Here is a 13568-nt window from a genome sequence, read left to right as displayed (position 1 = left end):
TGTCTGTGTGATGACCTGGCTATAGACCCTGACTTCTTCCCTTGGGCTAAATAGGTCCCTTTAGAAGACTGGCAGTCTGTAGAGAAGAGGTAAATCTCCAATCAACAGATATCTCTGAAAGTAAACGAGCAAAGCCAGTGAAAGTGGAGTTGCCAATCTTAAGGTCTGGGGGAAATTATTTGTCAGTAGATCTTTCTCTACTGGACATCTTAGGTCCAGCCATCCTCTCTGGAAATGGAGTTGGAGGGAAAAATGTGGAATGATGTTGAACTTAGACAGGCCAGGTTTAAATTCTAGCTTACTATTTGAATGTCCTTGGGCAAATTAGTTCATCTCTGTCTCTCTGTTCCTAAGCAATGGTGTACATACCTACTTCTCATGGGGCTTCAGAGATTAAATGAGTATCTGTAAAGACAGAATATGACTGGGTAAAGCTAAGAAATAGCTTTGCTAAATAATAAAACATAGCTGGGCACTGGTGGCTCACACGTGTAATCCCAGCTACTCAGGAGGCTGAGATTTGAAGATCAAGGTTTAAAGCCAGGACATTCCCTCCCCCACCCTCTCCCTTCCTCCCTCCATCTCTCCCTCCCTCCCTTCCCCCCTCTCTTCCTCCCAGTCCTGGGGCTTGAACTTAGGGCCTGAGCACTGTCCCTGGCTTCTTTTTGTTCAAGGCTAGCACTCTGCCACTTGAGCCACAGCGCCACTTCTGGCTTTTTTTGTGTATGTGGTGCTGAGGAATTGAACCCAGGGCTTCATGCATGCTAGGCAAGCACTGGACCACTAGGCCACATTCCCAGCCCCCCTGTCCCCTCTTTCTTTTCTTTTCTTTTTTTGGCCAGTCCTGGGCCTTGGACTCAGGGCCTGAGCACTGTCCCTGGCTTCTTCCCGCTCAAGGCTAGCACTCTGCCACTTGAGCCACAGCGCCCCTTCTGGCCGTTTTCCATATATGTGGTGCTGGGGAATCGAACCCAGACCTTCATGTGTAGGAGGCAAGCACTCTTGCCACTAGGCCATATTCCCAGCCCCTCACCAACTTTCTTGCCTGGGCTGGCTTTGAACTGTGATCCTCAGATCTCAGCCTCCTGAGTTGCTAGGGTTATGCATGGGAGCCGCCAGCACTTGGCTACCAAGAGACTCTTATCTCTAATTAACCCCAGCAGCCCAAAGTGAAGCTGTGGCTCGAAGTGGTAGAGTACTATCCTTGAGCACTAAAGCTCAGGAACAGTGTCCAGGCCCCAGAACCTGTGCACGCCTGCGCGCATGCGCGCGCGCACACACACACACACACACACACACACACACACACACACACACACACACTATATATACTGCTCTGAGAAGATAATCTTGAAGTCTGTTCTTGGATTAGATCAAATATAATTTAGTAGCTCTATTTCCCTACTGGGAGTTAGAATTAAATTCTCAAGTTATTTATCATGAATAGAGTCTAGGACACATTCCAACTGAGCAAATTGCAGTGTGATTATTAACCTTTCATAGCAGTAGTACATGTCTTACACAAAGACAAAGAAAGAGATGACAAATCTACCACATGCTGTACTGGTATAATGGTAGTTACAGTGAGTTCTTCTAAGGGGTTGAGTTACTTTTGACTTATTATTCTTTTCAGGGCCTCATGTATGGGAGGCAAGAGCTCTACCACTGAACTATAGCCTCAGCCCTTGAATTCTTTTTAGTTATCCTTAAAGTCCTTTGGATCACGATTCTGATCAGGGATAGACCTATTTTAATGAGAATCAACACTGCAATTCAAGGCTTCAGTCTGTCCCGTGGCTAAATCCGTCCTTCAACCAACAGTGACTACCTTTTGTCCATAGCCAATAAGACTTCTGGCTTTCTGTCTTACAAATCTAGCCTGGAGCATGGAGACTTGCAAATTCTGAGAGATCTGGAGTTCTGGGTACTGTAAGTAGGAAGGGATGGACAGGCTTGGCTGAGCTATTGAGGAAGCCAGAAAAATGACAAATACAGACTGTTTGGAACAAACAGAGCTATTAGGCTGGAAGTAGGACAGAACAAAACCAGGAGAGCTGGCTTCACACCAGGAGGAGGACAGAGCAAGCGAATGAATGCTTATCAAATCTCTCTGTCTGTCTGTCTGTCTCTTTCTCTCTCCTGGAGATTGAACCTGGATCTTTCATATATTACAGTATAAACCCCTCATCTGATTAGATGATAATATCACATAGAAATAGCTACTTCCAGTAAGTGGATTGGCAGTTGATAGATTGGTGACTTGCACAGCTCCTGTAATGGGTGTGAACTCTGGCCAGGTCAGGCACCCAGGCGGTCAGACTGTCCAGGTGTCCTACCACCATTGTACCACAAGTGCATGATGCAGGTGTAAGGCAGAGATGGGATTTATACCTAAGCAATTTTCCTCTTACTTTTCACTTCCCTTCTACCTCTTGTTCCATATGGAGGGATGCGTAGCAGTTAGACAGGTGGCATAATAACCACCAGCCATTAGGTCCAGTGTTATTATTTTTTTTTTTGCCAGTCTTGGGACTTGGACTCAGGGCCTGAGCACTGTCTCTGGCTTCCTTTTTGCTCAAGGCTAGCAGTCTACCACTTGAGCCACAGCGCCATTTCCAAGTTTTTCTGTTCATGTGGTGCTGAGGAATCGAACCCAGGGCTTCACGCATGGTAGGCAAGCACTCTACCACTAGGCCACATTCCCAGGCCCTCAGTTTTTTGTGTTTTTCGTTTTTGTCCATCATGGGGCTTGGACTCAGGGCCTGGGTGCTGCCCCTGAGCTAGTCAGCTCAAGGCTAGTGCTCTCTACCACTTTGAGTCACAATACCACTTCCTTTTTTTAAATTTTTTTTTAAATTGGAGATAAAAGCACATGGCCTAGGCTGCCTAGGCTGGCTTTGAACTGCGGTCCTCAGCTCCCAGCCTCCTGAGTAGCTAGGATTACAGGTGTGGCTATGGGCATCTGGCTAAGTGCAGTTTTTGATGAAGCTTACTAAGGACATGGAATTAAATTCCTCTGAGTGAACTATGAGGATTATCTGATTGAATCATCTTGTTCCAGAAAGTGAAATACATTGGCACGGGGTGGGGGGAGGAGGAGGGGGGAGACACAGCAATATAAGAGATTTTGGGCTAAGTGAATTTAAGAATTGGTAGTCTATTTTCTCCTCAGAATGAGGACTTGTGGACACAGATCTATTGTTGGTCTGGGAGTGAAGGATCTGTTCTACGCAGTGGCTGAAGGCTAGCTCTTCTTTGGTCCTCTGCTGCCTCTTTGTGGACTCGTTGGAAATAACAGCTCAAGATTTCATAGGGCTCCTTGAGAATTGGTGATGGAGTTTATCACAGAAATGAGGGGCTCAGAAACCAGGGTGACATCACAGACGGCTGGGGTTCCCAGCAGACGTGCACAGAAGCCTTTAAACTGTCAGTGACACGAGGAGACGCTCTTCTTTTCCACTCTCTTTATTTGATCTCCAGATCCCTGCACCCAGCGAGCAAGTGACCATCCAACACCTCCCAGGCCCCCAAGCGCAGAGATGCTCTATGGGTACCAGGGCGGCCGTCCCCCAGCTCTTCTTCCTGTACTCGGGGTAACAAGACTCTGGCATTGAGGCTTTCCCCCCAAATCGTGTCTCCATCTGCCGTGAAGCTGCGGTTTCCACACAACTGCCCCCTCCCCGCCCCCAGCTCCCCAGGTGCTCGCCCATCCCTGCCTCGCTGCCCAGGCACAGGGCAGAGGGGGCCCCCTTTTGTCTTACTAAGTGGAAGAAGGGAACAGTGTGAACATGAAGCACAAGGGAAGGGACTAAAAGCCACCTGGCGGATTTTAGCTGGAATTCAGCCGTGCTCCAACCCCAGGGCCATCTTCCAGCGAGAACCCGGCTGCTTCCTGTCCTGATCAGGGCTCTGCACGGTCCCCCAGCCCTCTCCCCAAAGAGCGACGGTGACGGGGGGGGGGGGGGCTTCGATCTCCAGCCACCAGGCAAGAACCACTGGGCCTCCTCTCTCTTCCTCTCCCCCCACCGGCCGGGCTGACCTCCCCTCCTCCGTGCTCACGCCTCCAGCCCCTGCCGCAGCCTGCGGTCCAGGGCCAGGAGCTGCCTCAGGAAGCCGCGGTTGGGGATGATGCCTCGGTGGTCCTTCACCTTCTTGATGGCCTCCACCAGGGTGAAGTGGTGGTACAGCATGAGGTAGGCCAGCACCAGGGTGGCCGAGCGGCTCACACCCACGGCGCAGTGCACCAGAATCTTCCCTGGGGGGAGACAAAGAGACACCTAAGATGAGGTCGGGGGAGGGGGGGGAACCAGGACAGGGGAGCAGTGTGTGGGGGGAGGTAGCTCAGGCCTGTAATCCGAGGTTCTCAGGAGGCTGGACTCTGAGGACTGGAGTTCGAAGCCATGTGGGGCAGAAAGGCCCCGTGAGACTCTTCACTCCAATAAATTACTCAAAAAAGCCTGACGTGGCAGCGTGGCTCAAGTGGTAGAGTGCCAGCCTTGAGCACAAGGAGGCTCAGGGACAGTGCTCAGGCCCTGAGTTCAAGCCTCAGCACAAGGGGAAAAAAAAAGAAAAGAGAAGAAAAGACAAGCAAGACAGGTGCGCAGAGGTGCCTGGAGAGCAGCAATGCCCGCAGATTTGTTCCATTTCCTAGTGTCTGCAGGCGCGGGGCTGGGACAGAGCACGGGCCTCGCACCAGCAAGGCTCGGAGTCAATCTACAGCAACAGCAGCAGCAACAACAGCAAAACAGGAGTGCAGAGCCCTGGTGAAGGGGCGAGGGCTCCAGAGAACAGGGGGGAGACACACAGCCACGTAGCCACACAGCCACACAGCCACGCAGCCACACAGAGACACAGCCACACAGCCACACAGCCACACAGACACACAGCCACACAGAGACACAGCCACACAGCCACACAGAGACACAGCCACGCAGCCACACAGAGACACAGCCACACAGCCACACAGCCACACAGACACACAGCCACACAGAGACACAGCCACACAGCCACACAGAGACACAGCCACGCAGCCACACAGAGACACAGCCACACAGCCACACAGAGACACAGCCACACAGAGACACAGCCATACAGAGACACAGCCACACAGCCACACAGAGACACAGCCACACAGCCACACAGAGACACAGCCACACAGCCACACAGAGACACAGCCACACAGCCACACAGACACACAGCCACACAGAGACACAGCCACACAGCCACACAGAGACACAGCCACGCAGCCACACAGAGACACAGCCACACAGCCACACAGCCACACAGACACACAGCCACACAGAGACACAGCCACACAGCCACACAGAGACACAGCCACGCAGCCACACAGAGACACAGCCACACAGCCACACAGAGACACAGCCACACAGAGACACAGCCATACAGAGACACAGCCACACAGCCACACAGAGACACAGCCACACAGCCACACAGAGACACAGCCACACAGCCACACAGAGACACAGCCACACAGAGACACAGCCATACAGCCACACAGAGACACAGCCACACAGAGACACAGCCACACAGCCACACAGAGACACAGCCACACAGCCACACAGAGACACAGCCACACAGCCACACAGAGACACAGCCACACAGAGACACAGCCATACAGCCACACAGAGACACAGCCACACAGCCACACAGAGACGCAGCCATACAGCCACACAGAGACACAGCCACACAGAGACACAGCCATACAGAGACACAGCCACACAGCCACACAGACACACAGCCACACAGAGACGCAGCCATACAGCCACACAGCCACACAGCCACACAGACACGCAGCCACACAGAGACACAGCCACACAGTCACACAGAGAAACAGCCACACAGAGACACAGCCATACAGAGACACAGCCACACAGCCACACAGAGACACAGCCACGCAGCCACACAAAGACACTGCCACACAGTGACGCAGCCACACAGCCACGTAGTGACACAGCCACACAGCGACACAGCCATGCAGTGACACAGCCACACAGCCACACAGCGAGACAGCCACACAGTGAAGCAGCCACAGAACCACACAGAGACACAGCCATACAGCTACACAGCCACGCAGCCATGCAGCCATGCATCCACACAGCTACACAGCGACACAGCCACACAGCTACACAGCGACACAGCCATGCAGCCAAGCAGTCACACAGCCACACAGCAACACAGCCATACAGCCACACAGAGACACAGCCACACAGCCACACAAAGACACAGCCACACAGAGACACAGCCACACAGCCACACAAAGACACAGCCACACAGAGACACAGCCACACAGAGACACAGCCACACAGCCACAGAGAGACACAGTCACACAGAGACACAGCCACACAGCCACATAGAGACACAGAGACGCAGCGACACAGCCACACAGCCGAGCGTTCGTGGAGACCCACCCTGATGCCCAGCCAGGCCCCTCATGAACTTTCACTTGATATTTTCTTTTCTTTGCCTTTCCAGTCCCGGGCCTTGGACTCAGGGCCTGAGCACTGTCCCTGGCTTCTTTGTGCTCAAGGCTAGCTCTACCACTTGAGCCATAGCTCCGCTTCTGGCCATTTCTATATATGTGGTGCTGAGGAATGGAACCCAGGGCTTCATGCATGCAAGGCAGGCACTCAACCGCTAAGCCACATTCCCAGCCCTCAGTTGATATTTTTCTGAGTGTGTCAATAGGAAACACTCTTGAGTTAAACCTGGCCTGTCTTCAGTCTCCCTGTCCTCCTCTTCCTCCTCCTCCTTGCCAGTCCTGGGGCTTGAACTCAGGGCCTGGGCTCTGTCTCCGAGCCTTTCTGTGCTCAAGTCTAGTCTGGCCTTTTCTGTGTATGTGGTACTGAGGAATTGAACTCAGGGCTTCATGCCTGCTAGGCAAGCACTTGACCACTAGGTCAAGCCCATCCCATCCTTCTTTGATTTTTTTTTTTTCATGACATTCCAAACATGTATAACCAACAAACATGATGTTCCTTGTTTTTTGAAAATAGATCTTTCTATCTTGCCAAGGCTGACCTGAGACTCCTGTGTTCACTAAATCCTCCTACTTCAGACTCCCAAGTAGCTAACCCACCACTCCTGGCTCTCTTACATTCCTACCTGCAGTTTCTCACAGCCATTTTTTTCTTTCTGTTTATGTGGAACCGAGGAATTGAATCCAGGGCTCCATGCATGCTAGGCAAGTGCTCTACCACTAAGCCACCTTCCCAGCCCTCAGCCATTTTATATATACATAAACCATTATATGCATATAGTGTAGAAAAAAATATATATAGTATTTGCTGGTATTGGGTTTGAACTTGGGTCTTGAGCTTGCTTGCTTGACTGACACTCTACCACTTGAGCCACATCTCCAACTTTTTGCTGCCTACTTTGGAGGTGGAGTCTTATAGGACGTTTCTGCTGGAGCTGGCTTTGAACTGTGATCCTCTGGATTTCAGCTTCCTGAGTAGCTAGAATGATAGGCATAAGCCTCTGTCTCCTGGTTCATTTATTATTTACCTATATGCTCATTCCTTGGTACTGGGAAAGATTGGTTCCAGGATCGCCAGCAGATAGCAAAATTAGTGGATACCTCAAATCCCTGTATATAAAAGGCTATAATATGAACATGCAACCCTGTACATCTTCCCATAAATCATTTTAATCATTTCTAGATGACTTATAATGAATACAAAGCAAATGCTACATTACCAGCTGTTACACTGTAAAGATGTAGAACGCATTTTTTCGTTCTGATTTTTGAGTGTGCTGGTACTGGGCCTGAACTCAGGGCTTCCCACTCTTGCTTGGCTCAAGGCTGGAGCTCTACCACTTGAGTCACCTTCCCTTCCAGCATTTTGGTGGTTGGAATCTCACAGACTTCTCTGCCCGGGCTGGCTTAAAACTATGATCCACAGATCTCAGCCTCCTGAGTAGCTAGGATTACAGGCGGAAGCCCCCAGCACTTGGTTCCTCCTTGTCTTTTTCTTGTATTGCCTTGATTAACAATGGTTAAGAGAACAGTGTACTTCCCTTAACATTCTACTGGAATATTTTGCCCTCTTGCTGCCATCTCTCTCCATGCTTGACGCTGTGGCTTCTCATCAACTCCAGGTCTCCCTCCCCCCCCTCCCCCCCACCCCCCCACCGCCAGCTCTCTCCCCTTCTGCTTTCCCTCCTACCTCCTGGCTGGCTCAGCGCTCGGTGGATGAAGTCGGCGGCTGTCTGGAAGTGGATGCTCATATCGAAGGCAGGGGAGTCGTGCGCCTCCACGCCCAGGTAGCGGATGCCCAGCCCCTCGTAGGCCTCGGGCGTGCCCCGCCACCTGTTGTGGGAGGCGTTGAGAACGTGGGTGATACCCAGGCGACGGAGCTCACGGCGGTTGTTGGCCATGTCCCTGTGTTGGGGGGGAGGGGGGAGAAATCAGGGGTCAGGGAAGCTTTGGGCTTAGTTTCCATCATTGGCCTCCATTCCCCACGGTACCTCCTGACTCCCCAGAAGGGAGAAAGGAGGGTAGCACCTCCCACCCTGTGAGCCTATTTGGACTTATGTCCAATACAGGTGGCTCATGCCTGTAATCCTACCTACTTAAGAAGCTGAGATCTAAGGATTGCGGTTCAAAGCCAGAGCAGGAAAGTCTGTGATACTCTCATCTCAAATTAAGCACCACAACTCTGGAAGTGGAGCTGGGGCTCAACAGGTAGAGAGCTAAGTTCAAGCCCCAGGACTGGCACCAAAAAAAAAAAAAAAAGTGAGAAGACTTAATGGATGGGGTGAAAATAGCCATGAGACAATATCTCCAGTGCTTGGAGATAGCAGAAGGACAAAAGGATGGAAATCCCAGTTTCATGCAACTAATTTTATACTCTCAGTGGATCTAGCTGGAGAGTTGGAATGCCCGAGTACAGCAATTTTCCTGTTGTCAGGGTGTTAAAGCAGAGAGAAGAGACTGTTGTGCAGGCTTGGGTGTGGCTGATGGGTGTGGCTGACAATATTCATAGGAGTACCACATATGCTTATCTTTTTTTTTTTTTCTTACCAGGCCAGGGGTTTGAACTCAGGGCTGGGGCACTATCCTTAAACCTCACTGTACTCAAGACCACTCAAGTGGTCTACCACTTGAGCCACAGCACCACTTCCACCATTTTTTATTTCTGTGGTACTGAAGGATTGAACCTAGGGCTTCATGCGTGGTAAGCAAGCACTCTACCACCAAGCCACATTCCCAGCCCCCTACCCCGCTAGAATTCTTTAGCTTTCAGTTGTTGCTGTTTGTCTGAGAAGAGTCTCTTTAGGGAGCCAAAGCTGGCCTGGAACATTAGATCTTCCTTTCTTAGCCTCTCAAGTTACTGGGATTACAGGCATGCATCAACCTATCTGATTTCCTGCCAATCTTGAGGTTAAATGGTTCCCACACCAAACTCCCCCATTTCTTTGTAAGCTCATTGACATCTGGAATCCTCCTTGGTTTCACTATTATTCAATGGCTCATATTTATCTTATTTTTCAATGTCACCTCCAAATGTCTATCTAGCCCATACCCACTCAGCTTTTGGGTAGGCCAAAGGGTCAGATATCAGCATGAATAGTCTATCCAGGGCAAACTTCTGAAGACCAATGAGCACTGAACTCAGCCATCCAGATCCTGACTCCGCTATGTATGATGGCACATACGAACTTGGGCCAGTCACAACTTCCTGGGCGTCAGCATTCTCAGGTGTAACCTGGGAAGCGTGAGGCAGGAGAACTCCTACCTTGCTTGTGAGGCCGTTATGAAGGCTAAGAGTGTGTGCACAAAATGATCCACCTTCATGAACGCTGTCCTCCTGTGCTGCTCGTCTCAAAGCCCCCACCTGCAACCTCTCTGCACACTGGGCTCTGCGTGGTCTCTGGAGGACCCAGCGTCATGCGACCCCCCCGCTCCCCCTCCCCCACTCCAGAGTCCCACCTCCCACTCCTGTCCCAGGGACCACCTTTCCCAGAGCACTGACATTCAATACTGGACATTTGCTAAATGAATAACAAATGAACAGAGTTTTTTTTTCTGTCCGGAGTTGTGTAATTCAATAATCCTGCCTAAATTCCCCCAAGTCCTCCAGCCTCTATTCTCTCCCTAAAGGCCTCTCCCTTCAGTCCTCCAGCGGAAACGAACAGTGCAAGTCAGCATCTGTCTGTCTGTCTATCTGTCTCTCACACACACCCTCGGCCCAGTCCCCATCTCCCGGGTACGTACTGGTCTCCAAGGTAAAGGCCTGGCCACACCTCGTCAGCATGGTTACAGGCAGTCTTGCCCGTGTAGAGGAGCCTCTCCAACTCGAAGACGTTGAGGAAGGGATGCTGCACGGCGGGCATCTCCTCCAGGCTCCCTCGGGTACGAACGGGAGACCTGGAGCTACTCCGGGAGAAGCGGGCCATAAAAGTCATGGAAGCCCAGAGCCAGTTACCAGGACACATCTTAAAGGTGGCAGCTGCTGGTTGGGTGGTGGCGGCGAGGGTGGGGTGGGTCACCAGGTAGCTGTTGCTGGAAGGAGAGAGGGTGGGAGACACACTTGAGTGAGTCCCAGAGCAGTTGTTTGCAGTCTGCCAGCGAGGCCTGGCCTGCGGGGGAGAAGTTCCTCAGGAGAGGTCAGGCCAGGTGGGGCGGGCCCCCCATCTAGGTGGGGGCCTCCAGAATTACCTTCTTTTTCAAGCTGCAGCAGCTCCTTCTGAGCGTGTTGGCTCTGGCAGGCAAGGAGGTGGAAGGGTCACATGTACTTGTTTACGGAGAGAGAGAGGGAACTGCCCAGCTGCTGGGTTTCTGCTCCACTGCCCCACCCATACTGCCAACACACACACACAGATACACACACAGAGACACACACACAAAGACACAGACACACACAGACACACAGACACACAGGCAGACAGACAGACAGACACACAGCCCAGTTCAGTGCCTGTGTACAAGGCTGGGGCTTTTGCCAGCCAGAATCTGGGTCTCATCTGCCTGGGGGGTGGGGGGGGGCTGCAGGGGAAGAGTTTAGGGAGCTGGCACTAGGAGGGGAGGGGCCTTGGACCCATCCAGAAGGAATTGTCAGTAAACAACGGCAGCTGGGGCCATGACACATGCCAGCCTTGCTTCCTAGGTGCCCGAGTGGTGAAGTACCTTAACCCGTTCCTGTCCTAAAATCCTCCAAGCTAAACCCGTGTGGGAAGTGGGCATAAGGATTCGGGTGGACGGGGAGAAGGAAGGCCGGGAGTCAGTGGAAGGCAGGAGCACCCATCTGTGCGCACAACAGGTAGAAAGAGCTCCCTGTGCGCCCGGGGCCTCATCTCTAAGGTGGGGGTTCTGAGGGCGAGAGTGACTGAAGCAGAGTGGGACACGGGAGGGGCGGAGGCTGGAGGCCAGGGCAGGGACAAGGGAAGGAGGCGAGGGTCCTGCAGGCCCACGAGGCTCCCAGATCAGAATGACCAGCTGGGGGGAGTCCCCTGGCGCGCCCCAGCACCTGTGGACGGCCGCTTCCCCACTGCCAAAGGTCAACCCCGAAGGCGGTGAGAGGCCTGGGGAAGATGGTCCCCCCCCCCCCAGCACCCCGGCGTGTGTGAGAGGGTGGGCCCCCTCCCTCCTCCCCCTCCCTCCCACTCCTCTCCCCGCCTCTGCTGTCAGGACGTGGCCTGTCCACCCGTGAGAGGCCATCTTGGTGGATGGGCCCAGGGCCCAGGGCTCCCCTTTGCTCAGGGCCAGGGCAGCCCCGGGAGAAGCACTGTCAGGACCCCAGCAGCAGGGGCTTGGGGGGGATCACGACTCAGTGATGGAAGATTCCATGTTCAGGCCTTTGGGGATATTTGCGATGACTATTTTCTGAGTCTGGGTCACAGGAAGCACCGAGATACAGCACTCTGACCTCCACCCGCTCCTTCTCACCATCACACACACCCCCTCTGTCCCCCCATCTCCCTCCTCCAAGTCCGGAGGGCGCCCCCCCCTCACCCCGCACCCCTTTTTTTCCTAAGCCACCTTTTCCTCCCCACTGATGCTGCCACCTCCACGCCGGTGGAACGCGGGAGGAGGAGGCGGGAAGGAGAGCAGACCCTCCCTCCACCCCGGGATACCCCACCCCACCCCCCACCCACCCCTGGGCATCGTCCAGTCTGCTCCTCGGCCTCCCGGAGGCCCCGGGCCGGGCTCCCCTCCCCGCGCGCCCCGCGGGTAACAGGTTCATGGCTGCTGTCGCCCGAGCGCTGGGGGAGGGAGGAGCGGGGAGCCCGTCCCCCCCCCTCCTCTGGACCCCAGCCCCGGCCGATCGCCCGCGCGCCCCCCGCCCGCCCCGGGGCAGGCCGAGGCCCCCCTACCTGTTTGCGCGCCCCGGGGAGCTGCGTTCAGTTCCGGCGGAGCCCGGCCGGCGCAGGCCGCCCCAGGGCCATGGCTCTCCCGCAACGCCGCCGCCCGAGCCGCCCGAGCCGCCCGAGCCGCCCGAGCCCGCGCGCCGAGCCGCAGCTATTTTTAAGCCGTGAGCCACGCACGGGAGCCGGGCGGGTCCCGCAGCGCGCGCCGAGCGCACAGCCAGGGGCGCCGCCGTCTACACCCGGGGCGGGGAGCGGGGAGCCGCCGCGCAGCGAGCCAGCGTGGGCGCCCCGCGCCCCGCCCCGGGGGGGGGGGGCTCCATCCACACCGGACAGACAGACACACGGACGGACGGACGGACGGACGCGGCCCGCCCGCCCCGCGCACCCGGGAAGCCCACGAGAGGGAACGACCTTGGGGCCCCGCGTTGCATGCATGGGTCACGGGCCAGCGATCTTTGGGGCGCCGGATCGTCCACTGAAGCGCAGGCCAGGGAATGGCCCCGGTCACCCCCCACCCACCACCCACCGAGGGAGGCACCCCGGACGCTGAGCTCCAGGCTATGGCACTCTGGATGGCCTTACCTACCCCACCCCTCATCCTCCAGCCCGGGAAAGCACCCTCGACTGCACCCCGGAAAGCTGTTATTCTGCATTTGTTTATTAAGCAGCCCATGGTAGGAGCGGGAACGAACCTCCAAAGACTCTCGGACCTGCTTCCCTTGAGTTAGACTGAGCGTCAGCCTTCTAGAGATCGCACAAGGTGCAGCTTTGCCCCTCCATGTGTGTGACTGTAAAAAAAGTGTGTCTCAAGCATGTGTAATGCACACTGGGGAAAAGACTGAAAGGAAATTTACCAACTATGAAAACAGGTGAACTCTAGCCAAAGTGGAAACGCAGGTAAAATTTTGTTTTGCTATATTTTGTCTTATTTGCTTATGAGCATACCAACCAATGAACTTGAGTGGTCCAGAGAACAATTCAGAACTGTTAGTGTTCATTGATCACGAAGGAAATGAAATCAGAAAGGAAACTTTATTTTCTCTCACATCTTATCCCAAGTATACAAACACCGGTCTTCAACACACAGCATCCCCACACCAGGGGCATTTAATGTATTGCTAATCCGTTGGAGTCAGCCCGGAAGCCACGCTCCAGGGAGACTTCAGTCTATTCAAGTAGCTCTTTCTGCCCACATCACAGGTGCCTCTCTTCCCCCCATTCTGAAATGGCTAACTCAT

At 53.9% G+C, this 13568-nt stretch overlaps 1 protein-coding gene across 3 annotated transcripts; it reads right to left on the bottom strand.

Moving 5' to 3' along the window:
* Positions 1–3449: 3449 nt before the first annotated feature.
* Positions 3450–12568, bottom strand: Dusp26 (dual specificity phosphatase 26). Of its 3 annotated transcripts, none has more exons than XM_048330485.1 (4): positions 12337–12568; positions 10238–10525; positions 8187–8401; positions 3450–4255 (listed from the first exon to the last, which is right to left on the bottom strand). In XM_048330485.1, exons 2-4 carry the CDS (start codon positions 10456–10458, stop codon positions 4056–4058), a joined length of 636 nt encoding a protein of 211 aa, XP_048186442.1. In that variant the 5' UTR covers positions 10459–10525; positions 12337–12568; the 3' UTR covers positions 3450–4055. The 3 variants fall into 3 exon arrangements, with proteins under 3 accessions (XP_048186442.1, XP_048186443.1, XP_048186444.1); XM_048330486.1 differs by lacking the exon at positions 12337–12568 and adding an exon at positions 10682–10747; XM_048330487.1 differs by lacking the exon at positions 12337–12568 and having other exon boundaries at positions 10238–10527.
* Between the last annotated feature and the right edge of the window lie 1000 nt (positions 12569–13568).

Source organism: Perognathus longimembris, chromosome 21 (assembly GCF_023159225.1).
Source record: "Perognathus longimembris pacificus isolate PPM17 chromosome 21, ASM2315922v1, whole genome shotgun sequence".
NCBI classification, from domain to species: domain Eukaryota; kingdom Metazoa; phylum Chordata; class Mammalia; order Rodentia; family Heteromyidae; genus Perognathus; species Perognathus longimembris.
Note: the sequence above shows the minus strand (reverse complement) of the source record. Positions and strands in the feature narration are given on the sequence as shown.

What these genes read in the sequence shown, in the direction of transcription:
- Dusp26 (XM_048330485.1), bottom strand. Translation starts at nt 10,458, where the DNA reads ATGTGTCCTGGTAACTGGCTCTGGGCTTCCATGACTTTTATGGCCCGC. An exon ending in GGCCTTTACCTTGGAGACCA is followed by an intron (nt 8,402 to 10,237) that starts GTACGTACCCGG and finishes CCCCCAACACAG; the next exon opens with GGACATGGCCAACAACCGCC. An exon ending in AGCGCTGAGCCAGCCAGGAG is followed by an intron (nt 4,256 to 8,186) that starts GTAGGAGGGAAA and finishes GTCTCCCCCCAG; the next exon opens with GGAAGATTCTGGTGCACTGC.